This window comes from Pinus tabuliformis, chromosome 2_2 (assembly GCF_031772625.1).
Source record: "Pinus tabuliformis cultivar Carrire ecotype Pingquan chromosome 2_2, CPIR1, whole genome shotgun sequence".
Lineage (NCBI taxonomy): Eukaryota > Viridiplantae > Streptophyta > Pinopsida > Pinales > Pinaceae > Pinus > Pinus tabuliformis.
Genome location: NC_142300.1, coordinates 223,252,816 through 223,270,953, shown reverse-complemented (window position 1 = coordinate 223,270,953; position 18,138 = coordinate 223,252,816). Strand labels below are relative to the sequence as shown.

Below are 18,138 nucleotides of genomic sequence, written 5' to 3'. Positions count from 1 at the left end.
AATTCAAGGAGGCAACAAGTGGAAGAAGCATCTTCACAAGTAAGTATATTTATGTCTGAATTTGTCAAAATGTCTTTTTGCAAGGAAAACAACAAATTGGTTGGGGCTTCAAACTATCTTGCATGGAAGAAGAGGACATATCTGAATCTCATTGAAAATGAGGTTATGGATCATGTCAAAGGATCTATCACCAAACCAGTGAAAGAAGATGCTCAAGCACTTGCAAAGTTTATGAAAGGGGAAGTGAGGGCTCAAAGGATTCTCATAGAATCCATCAAGGATCCCCTCATTCCATATGTATCTAAACTCGACACCTCAAAAGAAATATATGACAAATTGGTAGAGTTGTTTTCTGTAAGCACTGCAGGAGAAGTTATCTCTCTAAGGAAAGAACTCTACAAACTAACGATATCAAAAGAAGAAGGGATATCTTGATACTTTATGAGGATATCTGAAATAAGGGGTCAGCTCCAGGATCTGGGTGAAATAATGTCTAACAAGGAGCTGACCATTGTAGTACTAAATGGACTACCAAAGGAATGAGGTAACTTTACTTCAAGCATTTATGGAAGAAAGAAGCTACTCCATTCTAGGATCTATGGTCTCTATGCAAAATTGAAGAAACCAGATTGAAGGCAAAAACTGATGTAGGATCCAGTGAGCAAAATCAAGCATATGCTTCTATGGCAAAGAGAAGAGGAAAGTCTGGGAAATTTGGTCCTTAGAAAAAGAAGAAGAACCTGGCTAAGGTTCAATGCTATGGATGTCAAGAATATGGGCATTACAAAAGAGATTGTCTTAAGCTCAAGAAGGAAAATAATAAGAGAGGTAGAGAAGAAGCCCATATCACCGAAGAAGTGGAGGACGTTGAAAAGAAGAAGTCCAAGAAAGAGGAAGTAAGAGATCTCTACTATGATTGAGATAGTCTTCCTCACCTAGTTCTTTTCAAGTTACCATTTTCAAGTTTTTTATGTTGTAAGATATGGCTATCATGTTTCACTAAGGAAAATGATAAGATGCATCATAGCATCATAGAAGCTTCAAAAGCAAGAGCTCGTGACGATAGAGAAAAATAGATGAAATAGAAGTCTATGACAGTCGCCCATGGAAGGATATAGCTCTTGGTAACCTCATTAGAAGCATAAGTGGTACTTATGGGAAAAAGAAGAAAAAGTCATCTAACACAAAGCTCATCATACATCAGTCAAAAGGGAACATTTGCTAGATGAGGATACTCAAGATCCTCTATTGGAATCTTCATCGGAAGGTTCACCAATCAAAAGGAAGCAAGGGTTTCATCAAGAATTCCATCTTGTGGGAATTCATGGGATGATGGTATGATGACAAAAGAGGTGAAGCAGATCAAGGGATTGAAGTTCTTTCAATCAAGGAAGCTACTGAAGGAAGTCTAAGATGACCTAAAGGAAAATGAGGTATGTATGCTTGTGTTCGATATTGTAGAGTCATGTCATATGGTTGCAGGTAACATGGATAAATTATCTATCTTGAGAGCATGATCAAAAGAAAGGATCTCCTCCTTTGAAAGGATGCAGGAAGGCATGGGTCACACGCTGTCTAGATGAAATCAACTTCATATGTCCTCATATGATATATGAGGTGGTTGACAAAATTGGAGGAACTATGACTAGAAGTTCCTAGAAGGAAATATGTGAAGAAAGAAAGGAAAAGATCATGAAATATGCAACTATAGAGGCAATCAACATCTGAGGACTGAGAGATTTGACTAGAATATCTCCATGAAAGATACGAAGACTTTGATGAAGTTTGAAAAGGAAAGCGACCCTTGACTGTATATATATTTTGAAGATGTGTCAATGTGTATACAAGATGCTGATGCAAATTAGAAGATGTCATGATGAAAGACCATCACAAAGGTAATTTTGATTTAATGGTTCATTTCTTATTTGGAATAATATCTAGATGGGCTTATGCAGGGGTGCTAAGGGAAGAGCTGTGAATGTCTTCCAACAATGATGACCATGTAGCAGGATGAAAGATCCTTCAGTAAACATGGCATGAAGAACGCAACATGGCATGAAGGAAGGCAAAATATGGACTAATGAATCACTTTCCAATGAAAGGAAATGATGACATGACTTATGAAGGAAAGTGATGGATGGTTTGTGCCCTATAAAGAAGTCCCAAAAGATGTAGACTCTATGACAAGAAATTCATGACATCAAAGGAAGGAGTTCTACAAGCAGCTGGTTGTCCCATAATCTCCACCTGAAGAGCTGTTGGAAGCAAGTCCCTGGTCAAGAGGGAGCTTGGTCAAGTCCCTAGTTAAGAGGGAGCTTGGGTACATTCCTTCAGTGGAATGGTATGTCCTCCCTAAGTTGAGGGAGAGATAGACACACCATTCTTGTCTTCACTTGGGAAGACAAAATGGAGGATTGGGTAAACATCTGGTATCCGATACTCTTTGAGTATAAGTTAGGGCATCCAAGATAAGAGTAGTCGCAGAGGACTGATATTCTTTGAGGACTGGGAATTCAAGATAAGAATAATGCTAGTGGAACACACTCTCAGAAGCCGGGTAGGGTATGTTCCGAAAGAGACAATGATGAGGGTGTCTATACATCATTAGTCTCACCAGCATTGAGCTCTAATCTTGTGGAGAAATAGAGTTGTTAGTCAAGGCCTTGCTATGTGACAATGCCGGTTTATATGATGCTATATAGATGGGTTACCAATCCGACTCTTCTTATGAGAATTCTTCAGATTGAGAATGTCTAAGTACCTTCATATGGATTATGAATACCTCCCTAGCTAAGAGGGAGTGTTGAAAAGTGTAACTAGGTTCTGTCTTCATAATGACGTGTAATTATGATTTTATGTAATTGATGTAAAGGAGAAAATAAAATTATTTGTAATGCTTGTCTCATGGTTTTCATGAGCAAGGAATTTTATTCTAGTTAAGGCTCCCATTGTGAGCTTTTCAGGTTTGGTCATTATTACCGCTCAAACTAGTAGGGATCCTTGAAGGGCTACTACTAGGCTAAGGGCAACAATGGATTAATAACCCAATGTCACTTCGGCCAAGGCTCCCTGCTCTTTACAGACTTTCACCGATGGGAAGAGACTCGTTATGATGACGATCACGAAATGGATAGATGAATGATAGGGCGAGGGGTGATTCAGGAAGCCTATTCACAAGAGAGGCTCAAATATGTGGCTTGCTTGCTTTGGAGGCAAGGTTTAAAACTCTCAAGGAAGGGCTCAAGGGGAACTTCAAGGTTTAGGTTTAGGGTATATATCTTATAATGGAGGTTCCTAGGCCTTGAAATTTTTGTGAAAGCTTGGATTCCGAGTGATCCTTGAAGGATTACCTTTAATAGTGTATGGGACCACATAGGACCAAGTGGACCCGGGGGTAGGTCAAGGGGGTAGGGTTTAACAACCAATGATATGCTTGACCTATTCTGGAGGGAGAAAGGGACCAAAGAAAGAATTTTTAATGCAAGACAATGTGAGGGTCCCAATGAGGCTTCTAGCCTAAGGAAACCAAGGGCAAGATTCAATCTTGAGGCTAGGGCTTGAGATATCTCAAAATCCCACCGTCGGAATTTCTTCAAAATTGGAGGGCACCTAGGAGACACACCAACACAATAGGGGCCAAGAGATCGAATTTTTTTGATGGGTGGTTTGCAAGATAAATGATGCCCTAGGGGACCTAATGGGCTAGGCCTAGAAAAGGAGAGGGAGTAGGATGAAAAAGGTTTAAGGTGATCACCTTTGGGTGGACCAGTGCCTAATCCTTTGGGGAGATTGGAGTTAGGTAGAATTATGACTATGGACCTTAAATTTTCTAGGTCAAGGAAGCCTCAAAAACAAATTTGCTTAGCACTAGGGCAACAACAAAAGCAATTTCAAAGAATTTATACTTCGTTTTGCAAGATAGATGGCTTATCAAGATGATTTTCAGTAATGAAACATCCCTAGGAACATCCATTCATTATACATGGCCCATACATGAAGCATTCACTATCCAGAAACAAAATTCCCACAACTTCGTATAAAGGGATGCAACAAATAAGCCCTAGTATAGCGAAATCCCAACAACAATGTATGTGACAAAAATAGAAAGAAAGAATAGCATTAAATTGTACTCACATGTATAAGAATATATCCAACCATCCAAAATTTGCCATTCAAGAAGCTCCAAGCAAAGAGATACAAGTTCCAAACCCTAATGATGATGCTAAAATGAATTCACATCACTTGTATTTATACACTTCTAATGAGTTCGTTTTAGCTAATTAAGCCTACATTAGCCCCTAGAATAAAATAATGTGCAAAATAACTAACTTTTGGTGACAAGCCCACCAAACTAGCTCATAAACAAAAGAATAAGCCTCCCAAGAGGTTGAATGATCAATAATACATGTTGTTGGGCCTTTTAAGAAGCCTGATGAAGTCCATAAGTGCCATAATGATGAATAGGACTCCCAAAAGTAGTGGACAAGGAGTTGGCCCCTTGTTCTCCAAATAATAAACCCGTGGTGCTCCCAATGGGCGTGGGGGCACTCAAGTAACTTCATGGGTCTCTAAATAGATCGAAGATGCCTGTAGAGCATCTGCAGGGGCTCAAATGATGGTGTAAGTGATGCCACATCAACATACAGGTCCTGGGTCATCTGCCAAATGCATGGTACATCTGTGGGGTCAACTAGGCATGGTGGACCAAGTGCATCTTCCTTGTCGAATAGGTGAATCTCGAGCAATCCCTGAACATCTCTGGGGATCGATGGAATGTTGTCTAATGTTGTGGAGGCCCACGACTCTCTACACACACCCTACATGTGCCAATGTAGCCCTTTGGGGGGTTAGGACCCTATATAAGGAGACCAAAGATAAAAAAATGGAGACCATCTGCAATCCCGCATAAGATCCAATCCATCCCCTAGCCTTTCAGTACAACCAGTTATATAAAGGAATCGGGTTAAAGAGCTTACAAACCATGGACAATAGGTTGACACTTCATAATGGCATGCCCTTCCATAGTGGGCTTTGGCGTGTGCTAATATCTCCAAGCTCCAAAGGGGGTTAACCAAGTATCCTATTCAGTGGTTTCTACCTTTAGAGGGGATAGTATGTCCAAGGTACATCCTACAAATGGTGGTGGCATGTGATAAAGAGATGAATAAAATAAGGAGTGAGAATGGCAATCTTCGGCTACATGTTGAGGTACAAGGGTAGCTAATAAAGGGAAGCCAACACTTGGGTATATAATGTATAGGAGGGAGCAATTATGGTGCACGAGATACCCCGACCTTGATTTTTTCACCCTTTTTTTATGCCTTTTGCCTTTTATGATTTTTTTTTGATTAATTGCTCGGGGCTCAAAGGATAAGAGCATGATGCAAAAGGTATAGCAGTGGATACCCCTCTAAAGGTTCATTGCCCACCAAGGGTTGGGACAATCATGGGTTCCAGAATGATAAAGGAGGCTCATCTAGGGCCTATAGGAACTAGGGTGATGGCCATGGGTATGGGGTAGAGCTCATGCATTTGCTTTTGCCCATGTGCTAAATGTGTTTGTCTCAACCATCTTTTTCATTTTGTGGTACATTTTCCTGTTGAATGTGGTCAATTATGCTTTTACTTTTCTTTTCAGTTGCATCAACCTCCGGGGCATCATTTCAAGCCTAACCCAAGGTGTGGGCAAGGGGAAGGGGAGGCCAACCCTATGTGGACCTAGTGGAAAATGTGGACCCCCAGGGTGGGAAGAATAATGAATGGGGCTATAATGAATGGAAGGGGAGTAATGTATGTGGATGAGGGAGCAAGACTACGCAACCAAAATCGGGGTTTCACATGTAGTACCATCCTAAAACCCAAAGGTTAGTAAAAGAGATCCCATGGGACTAAGATCCAAGGGTAACATCCAAAAGAGGTCTAGGGGACAAAAGCACAAACTAAACCCACTCTTTCTGCTGAATCTCCCCATTAATCCATGCCCAAAAGTGTCCATGATAAGGAAACTACAATACTCAATTACCAAATGACAAGGCATACCTTTAGGTTCGGGAGGGCCACCTTCAAACATATGATCACGATAGATGGGTGAGGGACCACATGGTTGGCTCAGTTGACGGAGAAATGGCACAACGAGCTAGTTGGTGGCTGCAAGGGGCTGCTGGCTGCCGATTGGGGACCATCTTGGAGAAAATTTTCTCCTGGGGATATCGCCCACAAAATGGTGGGCAACATTTGGCTCTCACTGGAACATGATCTCTCGGAAAGTGGGTGAAGCTACTCGAACAGGAGGTCACGAGAACACCAACCATCTCTTGGTTACCGTAGACCTATTACATGCACATATCAAAGACTAAACCCACAGGGCAACATGTTTGTATGGTGTCTTATGATCACCCATGCTTAATGTTAAGCTGTAAAATCAACAAAATAAAATGTGCAAATTTTAATCTAAATGCAGCGACTCTACTATGAGCAATATTGTTAAATTTTGGAATGTTCTATGCTTGGAGCAATTTACTTCAATTTTTCACATTAGCCCAATGACAATATTTACATTAGCAATCACATCAGCTTGATAGTAAAGAACAGATAGAACATAAACATAAACAACAGAAGACAAGCCAAGACAAGAGGACACAAGATGTGGCACCAGCCAGGGACAAACCCCAATGTGGGGAAACCCTTGATCAATTCTTCTTATATTCTTCAATAGTTCAGCAGAGAGAGAGAGTACAAATACATAAATCTGATATTTATGACAGCAGTAGAAAACCCTTGACCAGAGAAGTCAATGCTGGTCAAACTAGACAGAATCTTCCATCCAAGTGGCATCAATAGGATGCTCATCAAACTGAGCCAAACATAGTCAAATCTTGACCCAAATCATCTCCCAGAATTTTGATGTCTTCTTGCTGCACTAGCTGTCACTGCTTCATGAGATATGGCTTCAACATTCAGTCCTCTTCCTTCATACAATCAACAATGCAGGTCTTCGAGGTGAGGCTCTACCACTTGTGCAACCCATAGATCAAACTGTGTTGTTGGCTATGGCCTACGACCTAGCCCAACAACATGTTAAGCCTATGATCTTCAATCAATAATCAATGATATCATCACAGTTGCATTGAGTCCAACAAGCTTGACCCAATCTGAATACACTGATCTTGGACAAGGACAGATTTCTTTACTGTAATGACAGAGGTTTTCCAACCTTATAAACTATCCTCATGAATAGCCTCATCACTGCACTGTCACAACACTTCTACGGCACAGTCACTAAGAGACTTGACGCTGTCAACATGATGATTGGTTAGGACACTTCTTGGTTGTAGCTTAGAGATCCAAACAACCCTCAAACAATAGACCCTAGCTCCTCCCATTTGCGGATTCTTCCGCCCCTCAAGATCAACATCAACATGCCCAAACAGTCCTCAAACAGGCCACACTGTCACCTACAACAATGTGGCGTTAGGACAACAACTTAGATGACTATAACTAGGTCTCTTGGAGTTGCATATAAGGGCTTCTCCTACTGTGGCTTAAGGCACAATTAGACAGCTGCTTGACCCTCCATTTGTTGTGGCTGGAACCTCCTTAGAAGCCTCATGAGACTGTAGATTAGGGCTTTTTGTTTGGGCTGTGGATAGCTGTGTATAGCAGATTGCAGCTACTGCTTGTTAGGACCTTCCTTTGACAGTGTATAGAGGCTCTCTTAATGTAATATTCCTAATTAGCCATGGCTAATTGGAATATTCGATTTTGCTCAATTTTTGCTTTCTATAGTTATTTATAAATAAAAAGGTGAGGAAGGGGGACATAACCCACTTCAAGAATAAAAGTCACTTTCTAGTAGCACAATGTTGTGACTTAAAGGGGAGCCAAGGGGGCCAAAGGAGGACACAGAGATGGAGCCCACGTAGACACTTGGAGGGACTGCGCAGAAGGGAAGAAACACGTGGCAAGAGGGGAATTACGTTGGAGGAGGTGAGCCTTGGGATTGAGAGAGGCAAAGGCTATAAAGGAGAGAGAAGCCCCCTCATTTTGATCATTCAGTTATGAGCATTTGTGATAGTCATTTCGACTTAGAGCACGTTGGCTGTTTAGCTAGTCTGCAGCACTATTTAGTGCATTGAGTGTCTCCGTTCGGAGATCTCACCCTTAGCCCCGGGGGACTTCGAGTGCCTGCTCGGGCAAGGTATTTCCATTGGCATTTCAGCAGTAGTTTCATCAGCATTTCAGCAGCAGTTTCATCAGCGTTTTGGAGGACTGCGCAACACTGAGAGGGGTGACGTAGTTCTTTCTGGTAGGAGTTCTGGGTTGAGGGTTTGCAATAGGATTTGTGCTGAGAGATAGAGTAGGGGATCAGCCCTTGCATATGGGAGAGCTTTGGTAGAGATTTCAGGCAGATTTAGGGAGCGTTTCATTCAGTGGCAGCGCGGAGCATTGAGGGACTGCGCAGAACCCCAAGGGGGTGATTTTCGAGGGTTGGCCATTTCAGAAAAGTTTTCTGGGTATTTTTGGGTTTATTGAGTAGAGTCCGATTCCAGAGTTTTAGCATTTTCTGAGGAGGGGAGCAGCCCCAAATCCTCATTTGATTTCTAGCAGCAGTAGCAGCATGGCAGTTCTACAACAGCTTGGACGCATTTCTAAGAGGGGCCATTCCTTTGCCATTCTGAGTGTATATCTTCACTTGCATTGTGCAAGTCGAGGTGCCATCTTTCTGATCACCTCCTGTACTCATCCTATTACTCAGTATAATAAAATGGCTTAGCATTTCTCTCCGCATTTCTTGAGTATCTGCTTATGGTTATATTGTTATATGCTGCACCATTATTATTTTTATCTCTTTGAGCATTCTCAGCTATTATACCACTTGTGTGTTTTCTCCTATACTCTTAGACAGAGTCTGGAAAGGGCCGGGTAGCCTTCGGATCACCTCCTCTTTTCAGAGGCAACATATTTGGTAAATGCCCTCCCAGTCCATCTCTGGTTGGAGTTTGCTTGTGTTTGAGGGATATTCCTGATAAGGGATATTACAGTGGTATCATAGCATAGATCTGGCTCAGCCTGTGGAGCTAGTAATCTATGACACCGGGGGAAAAACCCTACATCTGTTACAGAGGTCGAAGATACAGAGACACCGGGCGTAGGTTAGAGAACACTTACGGAGAGGGAGACTGTGTTCCGGTGGCGGACGCAGAACAGGAGGAGCCTGTGGTGGACGCAAAACAGAAGGAGCCTGTGGTAGATGTAGAGCAGGAGGATCTGATGGCAAATGATGACGGGAAGAGATTTGTAGATATGCTCCTCAAATCAGTACATGATCTGTCGAGGCAGATTGAGGTGATGGGGCAGAGATTCACGGCAGTAGAGGCCAGACAACGTGAAAGCCCACGGGTTTTCCACGTTGGTGAGGGATTGGGCGCATCCCACCATTTGCCAAAGCAACGTGATACTGAGCAGCAGGTGGCCTCACATGCCCCTACACGCTCTACCATGCCCACTTTCTTAGGAGCCGATACGGGGACTGTAGCCCAGCAGGAGGCAAAGCCCGGACATATGTGCGATTATTTTGCAGAGTACCAGGCCTATGGGCAGGAGTTCAGGGAAGCCCTCTCATTCAAAGATTTTGTTCAGCTCGAGCGGGATAATAGATCCCACGACCATCATAGAGGGTACCGGCATTACCATGATGGTAACACCCACCGTACAGCGAGTACATTCCACTTGCCTACGTTTGATGGTTCATCAAACTGTTTGGAAAAGTCTTGGGTGGAGAAGCTGGATATTTATTTCCAGCTTAACTAGATGTCAGAGACAGAGGCCATCAAGGTGGCAACATTGCATTTGGATGGTGAGGCCCAGGATTGGTGGTTTCATGGGATGGTTACACTCGGGCACTCCACAGTGACGGCATATGCTGAGTTTACCAGGAGATTGATGGAGCGATTTGATTGGCGGGATCCAGAGTAGCGTTTTGTTGAGCTGACGAGGCTCAAACAGACAGGGAGCCCAGAAACCTACATTGCAGATTTCTTGAGGGTCTTCGTGATGGTGCTAGACCTATCCACGACACGGAGGGTCTATATGTATGTTGAGGGGTTAGCGGAGCCACTTCAAGGTTTAGTCCGATCCACTAGACCAGCCACACTCCAGGACGCTATTAACAGGACTCGGGACTTACAGGATGTCTTACCCAGGACCCGAACACCTTACCCCTAAAGACAGGCTTTTTAGTCTAAGGGGAAGGATGTGAGGATTCCACCCCCAAAGGGGAGTCCAGGACGAGTACAGCTTGACGACGATGCTAGGAGGGAGCTGAGGAAGAAGCGGTTGTGCTTCACCTGTCAGGAGCCGTGGGCACCAGAACATGGATGTGGAGAAGAGGATGATGAGGATGATGTGGAGGCAGGAGATAGCCATGTCGTACAGGGACCTTTGCCACCTCCACCGCCAGCAGCAGGTGGTGCATCTTTTGCACCCACCGGAGGGGCCCTTGCAGCATTGCGAGGAGTTCCCAAGTATCTGATGCTACGCGTATGGGGGACAGTACGTGGCCAGCGAGTATCAGTTTTGGTTGACAGTGGGGCAACCCACAACTTCATCGATGCACAAATGGTTGAGCGGAGAGGTATACAGACAGAGAGCTTCGATGGGTTTTCAGTCTTGGTCCCAGGAGATCAGACCATGATGTGTGCTCGTTATGTTCCAGAGCTTTTAGTGACGATGGGCACTTACACATTGACTGACCACTTTTTCATGGTCGATATTCTGGACACCAACATGATAGTGGGTGTTCAGTGGCTTATCACTCTAGGGAAGGTCACGACGGATTGGAAGATCCTAGAGATGGAGTGGGATGATGAGAAGACAGGGAGGCATGAGAAAATACGGGGACAACACACATATCCACCTTAGACTGTTTCGGCTCATCGGATGGAGGTAGTATTCCAGAAGGGAGACATAGAGTGAGTAGTGGAGCTGCGTGCATCAGACGTAGGGACTACAAGGTAGACGGTACATCCAGAGATACAATCCATCCTTGACCGGTATGCCATAGTGTTTGGGGAGATTCCACCAGGACAACCACCAAATAGGGGGTTTGAGCACACCATTGAGCTTGAGCAGGGCATACAGGCAGTGATTACCACCCGCTATAGGCACCGCAAGGCCTGTTGGGATGAGATTGAGTGGGGCTATCCAGGAGTTGCTGGCTCTTGGGCACATTCGACCGAGCACGAGTCCTTTTGCTTCTTCCATGGTGTTGGTGAAGAAGGAGGACGGTACATTGAGGATGTGCATTGACTACAGGGCCCTGAACAAGAAGACCCTGAAGAACAAGTACCCCATACCCAGGATTGATGAGTTGATGGACGAGTTGAGAGGAGCACGGTTCTTCTCAAAGATTGATTTGAGATCTGGGTACCATCAGATTCGCGTGAGGGAGCAGGACATTCCCAAGATCGCCTTCAGGTGTCACTATGGGCACTTTGAGTTCTTGGTGATGCCCTTTGGGCTAACCAACGCCCCCGCTACATTTCAGTCCTGCATGAATCACATCTTCCGCAGTCACTTGAGGAAGTTTGTGTTGGTATTCTTTGATGATATTCTCATTTACAACAGGACTTGGGAGGAGCATCTCCAACACATTGAGACAGTATTGCGTATCTTATAGGAGCAGTAGTTCACATCATAGGGGTGAATGAAGTGAGAGTCCACGAGGAGAATATCAAGGCTATCAGGGAATGGCCAGAGCCGAGAAACGTGACAGAACTCCCGAGATTCATTGGCATTTGTACTTACTACCGGAAGTTCGTCAAGAGTTTCTCCCAACTTGCTGCACCCCTGACAGATTTGACAAGGAAAAGGGCTTTCAGTTGGTTGGATATAGCGCAGCGAGCCTTTGACAGGCTCAAGGAGGTTATGAGCAGTTGCCCAATGCTTGCATTGCCAGATTTCACGCAGCCATTCGTTTTGGAGTGTGACGCGTTGGGAGAGGGAATCAACGCAGTATTGATGTAGGGAGGTTACCCTATAGCCTATGAGAGCTGAAAGCTCCTTTCGTACAAGAGGTTGTATTCTATATACGACAAGGAGATGCTGGCCATCATGCATGCATTGGCCAAGTTCCGGTAGTATTTGGTAGGTAACAGGTTCAGGGTGAGGACTGATCACAACAGCCTCAGATTCTTTTTGGAGCAGAAGCAGCTACAGGAGAGGCAGCAGAAGTGGATCAGTAAGATCCAAGCATATGACTTTGACATTGAGTATGTCAAGGGTAAGAACAACGTGGTAGCAGATGCCCTTTCACGTAGACTAGCCACGTTGTCTCTTATGAGCTTGGATACAGACTGGAGGGCTCGACTCTTAGTAGAGTACTCCAAGGACAGGTTTGCATGTGAGGTTCTGGATGGGCAGGTGGCAGATGACAGGTACAGGGTGGTCGATGAGATCATCTACTACAGGGACCGGATCTTCTTGACTGAGGGGTCTCAACTCAAGAAGAAGATACTACAGGCATCACATTATTCACCATTGGCAGGCCATCAGGGGTTTACCAAAACTACAGGGCCATTAGAGAGAGGTTTTCATGGAAGGGCCTCAAGGAGGATGTACTTCAGCATATCCGGGAGTGCGATGTTTGCCAGAGGAACAAGGGAGAGATGAGCCATCCCGCAGGATTATTGCAGCCTCTTTCCATTCCGGAGGGGAAGTGGGAGAGTATTTCGATGGACTTCATCACAGGGTTGCCCATGGTATAGGGCAAGGATTGTATCTTTGTCATCGTTGATCGACTGACGAAGTACCCTCATCCTGCCCCTGTTGTTCCGTTTCCTGAGATCTCACTGGATTCCCTGCTCCTAAGGATATGATAGTACTAGTCATTGTATTGAATCCCTGTGATGGTCCAATTGGTGGTCCCACTAGGTGCCCTTGTGGCTGGACCAATGGAGCTTCAGATGGTTGATTCTGATCACCTGTAGGCATCTCACGATATCTCTTAAAAGCTCGATCTTCCATGAACTTTATGTCCCATCTCATCACAATCTTCCTATTGCTAGGAATGTAGATCTTGTATGCCTTGGAGGTTTTGCTATATCCAACGAGAAACCTCTTCTCTGCAGTCTGATCCAATTTGGTTCGCTTCACATCTGGCACGTGGCAGTGAGCAATGCTGCCAAAGATCTTGAAGTGACTAACTTCTAGTTTCTTCCTTGTGAAGACCCCTTTTGGCATTTTATTCCCCAATGCTCTATGAGGATTCCTGTTCTAAATATACACTGTCATTTTACATGCCTCTGCCCATAGAAACCTAAGAAAATCCCGGTCATATGACATTAGCTTTGCAGCCCCAACTATGGTTATGTTTTTCCTCTCTGCTACCTCATTCTGCTGTGGATTATACGAGGGTACCCATTCTCTTCTGATGCCTTCTTTCGCACAAAAATATGTTAAATCTTTATCAATATATTCTCCACCATTATCTGAGCGAATCACCTTGATCTTCTTCACTGTCGCATTCTCCACGAGAGCTTTAAACTCTTGAAAACGATCAAAGACCTCATCTTTGGTCTTCAAGAAGTAGATCCAGGTTTTCCTGGAATGGTCGTCAATAAAGGTGACGAAGTATTCGGCAGCATTGAGAGCTCTAGTGGACATTGGGCCACAAATATCTGAATGTATAAGTCCTAACACGACATCTTCTCTATTGTCACTTCTTGGGAATGCTGCCTTAGCATACATTCCAAGTAAGCATCCTTTGCACACATCATCGTGTTCCGTGCCAAGTTCTGGAACACCTGTTACTGTTTCGTTGAGTATCTTGAGTGCTCCATGGTTTAGATGTCCCTTTATCCTATGCCATAACTCATTTAGTTCCTTCCCATTGCTATTGTCACTCCTTATTAGTGCCATTGGAGAGTCGAGCTGCAGCCTGTACAATTTGTTGCTTCAGACTCCAATTTGTCTTAACTTCTTCCAGCTTGAGTGTTTAACAAACACTTTCTTCCCTACGAAGTGAATATCATATCCCCTATTCTGTAACTAGGATACTGAAATCAGGTTCATACCCAATCCTGGCACATGCAACACATCTGTAGCGTTGATGCTTGCTTCTGAATCCCTCTGAAAATCGATGGTACCTCTCCCTATTGGAGTACACTTTGTTCTGTTTCCCATCGTAATCTGGAAGTCCATCTGCTCCTCCTTGTAGCTAGAGAAATATTCTCTAACCCCTGTCATATGAGCTGACGCTCCATTGTCTATATACCAGACACCCTGTGAAGCTGAGCCTGATAAGCAAGCAAATTCATCCTCCAATTTGGAAGACAACTCTGAAGCTTCCTGAATATCAAATCGATCCATGGCCATACTGTGTGCTATTCCTCTTCCCCTCGACATTGATTTTTCTATTACAAAATCCTCTGTGCCACAGATTAGTAATCTGCTCTCGAATTTCCCAGGCAATTTGTACTGCCTGGCTAGGTAATTTGCACAGCCTCTGTGAATTTTCTATTGCTGCTCCTTCGAAATTCCCGCTTCTTCAATCTGGGCTACTAATCTACTAAACAAGCTCTGATACCATGTGAAAATTTCATCTATTGCAGCGATTGGAAATTATTCTCTTAACTGTAAATTTAATTATGCAATCTGTTTGCTACGACAAACAATGAATAAAATCACAAGTGCAATTTTCAACATAAAAATACTGCGGAAAAATAAAATACTGGAAACTGAGAAATTCTAGCTCACACATAACAATTTTGACACAGTTATTTTTGGGCACTTGTCCACAGAAATATCCAATGCGGGAAAACCAAAGCAGCAGCTGAGGGTTTTATTATTATTCTTCAACAACAATTTTGAGTACAATAATTTAGATGCTCTATTGACAATCTAATTTGAGGAAAAATATTGGCAAAATTATTGCGAGAATTTTCTCTTACCCACAACTAATTTCTGCCCCCGAAATTACCACCCTAGCCACACGCAGATCCTTCTGCGTCAACCTCTGTGCAATGCTTGCGCAATCCCTCTGGGAATTTCAGCCTTGCTCTCACTGCCTCTCCCGAAACTAAAACACTTCCTCCTGAAACGCTGCTGACCTCCTCTACAACCTGCTATTCACCCACTAACTCTACTAAGCCTCTGCTACTGAGAAAATCGAATTGCTTGGGCCACTAAGTATCTGCACTAGTGTATTATCCATCTACCCATCGACTTTTTCTTATAATCTTCTGTTGGAGCACCAACGGCCAAGATTAAAACTTAATCAATGGCTAGGATCATCTTGGAGTTGATTCGTGTGAGTTTCTAGATGATTCTCAATTTATCTCAATTAATACTGATTAATTAACCATATTCCCTAAATTTGGATTTTAGGAAATATTTAAAAAACAACTAATAATCTAATTGAGTCACTTCTAGGTGGAATTTCCAGAAACAATTTCTGGGTTTTGGACATCTCATGTATTCTAGTCTCTCCACCAAATTTCGTGGCTAGAACACATCCGATGCTACAGAAACTAACCACTGACTGAGATCATAAAAGGTGTTTAAGTCACATTTATTATGACAGACTGAGATCACATAAAAGGTGTTTGTCTCCTGGTGATTCATCTGCCATGAAACTCTTGGTGTTTCACCTAGTAATTATGTATAAAAGAACATTTATCATATTGGAATAATGAGTTAAAGCTTTGGCTCTCTTCTCTGCAATACTGTTTTTTATGTGTGGATTTCTTTACACCCAGTCTCTTGCTTAGAATCAGTTGTGGATATGTGAGGTATGAAAAATGCTTGACATTCTTGCCCAACATTTACAATGACAATAATTGGAGAAGGAAATTGACTTCCCATAAGTTAACTTTGAGGATCATATATTCCTATTGCTATGTACTGGAATGTAAACATCCTCCATAGACGTCTCATGGTAACAGTTTAACACATAAAATGTCACAAATCACATTTGAAAACTAATGATAAAAAGCAATAATGTATCTTTGGAACAAACTGTTGAAATACTATAGATAGACTCCTGGAGGTGAACAGTGTAAGTGGAAATACTTTTAATATTGATATGCCAAGAAGGAAAGGTATTGCTAATCACCTCTGTTTCGAGGCAGCGACTTCTATGTCGATGCATATTGCAGTATCTCTTGTTCCAAGCCACTACATCAAGTATACGAAAAATGGTTGTCCAGATCTGTTTCACAATAGAGCAGTCCCACCAGACAAATAACACGATTATAATGGGAGGCATTTTATGTGTTAAAACATGCCCATGCACCTTTATTTTAGTGGCTTCAAACAGTGTGATCTCTACTCTGCACGACCTTTATAATAATTTGAAAAGCATTATGTTTTTGTTTAATGTGAGAAGCTACCAGTTTGTCATTGAATCAATGTATGCAAGGTCAATCATCATTTATGGCATGAATGTGTGCATTTCAACTAATGTTTCTCATGTCTTTGACTTTATCCTCATATAACTTGTGGTCAAACTTTTGAACCCTTTCATTGGCCGGTGCTCTGTAGCTTAGTATGGAAAAGATGTTGTCCTGCCTTGTTATGTTATGTAAACTTTTTTACTTGATAAAATCAAATAATAATTATTAATAAAAACATTTTGACACTCTAAAATTACATAAAATATGAAAATAAAAATTAATAAATAAAATTAATAATTATAATTAATAATTAAACTAGTATACATCCCTGTCAACTCTGGATCTAGTGCCAAGAGGGATCAATTTTTTTCACTCTAAAAAATGCATTTCAACTAATGTGTCTTATTCCTTTGACTTAATCCTCATATAACTTGCTGTTGAGCTTGTAATGTATCTTATGTCTTTGACTTGATCCTCATATAAGTTGCGGTTGAGCTTGTGAACCCTTTCATTTGTAGATAATGCACGTTCAACACATTGTTGGCACATATTTCACGTGCCATCAACTTCTCAATCGGATTGTTATTTATAGGGTTTGATGCTTATTCTTTCAATTCCAAATTTGTGTTTATACTGCTTCTGGTGTTAGGCAAAGGTTAAGTCATTTTCAACCCGTTCATTTGTCTGCAATTCTAAGATATTGAATTATATTCACACTCCAAAAAATTGTACATGTCCAGATTAGAGCTCAACTGGCTGACTATGGTGCCCCTATAATTGGTGATTCCATTTACATGCCAGCGGCCATTAAGAGGATGACATCACCCCACCTTTATCCATTTATAGAAGGTGACATAAAAAAAGAAACAATAATTGACGAGAGTCTGAATGCTGCAATTGATCAATGGATTTTGCAGCATGGCAAGGAACCAGATCTTGCCATAGGCCTTCAAGCATGCCAAATCTCTTGGGATGAGGGTGAATGTAACTATAAAGCTGGTCCACCTTGGTGGAGGTCGAATTGAAAGGCAACCAAAAATTGCAACTGCAGGTATAGTTTTATATGTGCTTCCAATTTCTAAATGCAAAATTTAATTATTAATCATTTTTCTTCCTGTGTACATTCTTCACCTCTGTATGTTCGACCCAAATGAAATGACGCAAAAAGGTGTCAAAGCTGCATCTAGTGATCTGTTGGATATGTAGTGTAGGCAGCCATCTCTCGCGGAACACGTTGTATCTACTAGATTTTCTACAGGATCATTTTGAACTTATGTATTCGGTTTTCCTATAAATTAATATGATAACTGAGTCTGATTTTTATTCCCTGAAAAAAGGTTTATTACCAATTAGTCTCATATTTGTAATTGAAGTTGTCCTTCTAGTCTCTGTATTAAAGTTAATATAGTAGTTGAAGCATATCGTCTTTATTGCAACTAAATTGTCCTAGTGAAAGTTTGTTTCGTTTCATCTCTAATATTTTTATTCAGCCCTTTTAATATTTTTTCACCTCAGAATTAAATTCTATCACAAGGTCTTAGACCAATTAATGCACGCTTCGTGTAACTGCTGCTGCAATGTCCATATAAATGATTATATTTTTCAATGCTCTGAACCTGTAATAAATCCCGAGTTCTCTAGATTATGCATACACAGAGATAAGATGCGCTGATTCATTGTTCGTGCACGTGTATTGCTATTACTTTGCCAGTATGAATGATATTTTAATGTCCATTTCATTAAAATA

At 42.3% G+C, this 18,138-nt stretch overlaps 1 protein-coding gene across 1 annotated transcript in view; it reads left to right on the top strand.

Annotated features, from left to right (window-relative positions):
* LOC149192121 (Pseudouridine synthase family protein) overlaps positions 1–17,889 on the top strand; it is a 169,889-nt gene extending 152,000 nt beyond the window's left edge. Inside the window, exon 9 of the mRNA XM_089404488.1 lies at positions 17,132–17,889. Coding sequence (XP_089260614.1) covers positions 17,132–17,416 — 285 coding nt within the window. The 3' untranslated portion in view covers positions 17,417–17,889. The remainder of the gene's footprint in view (positions 1–17,131) is intronic.
* The last annotated feature ends 249 nt before the right edge of the window (positions 17,890–18,138 follow it).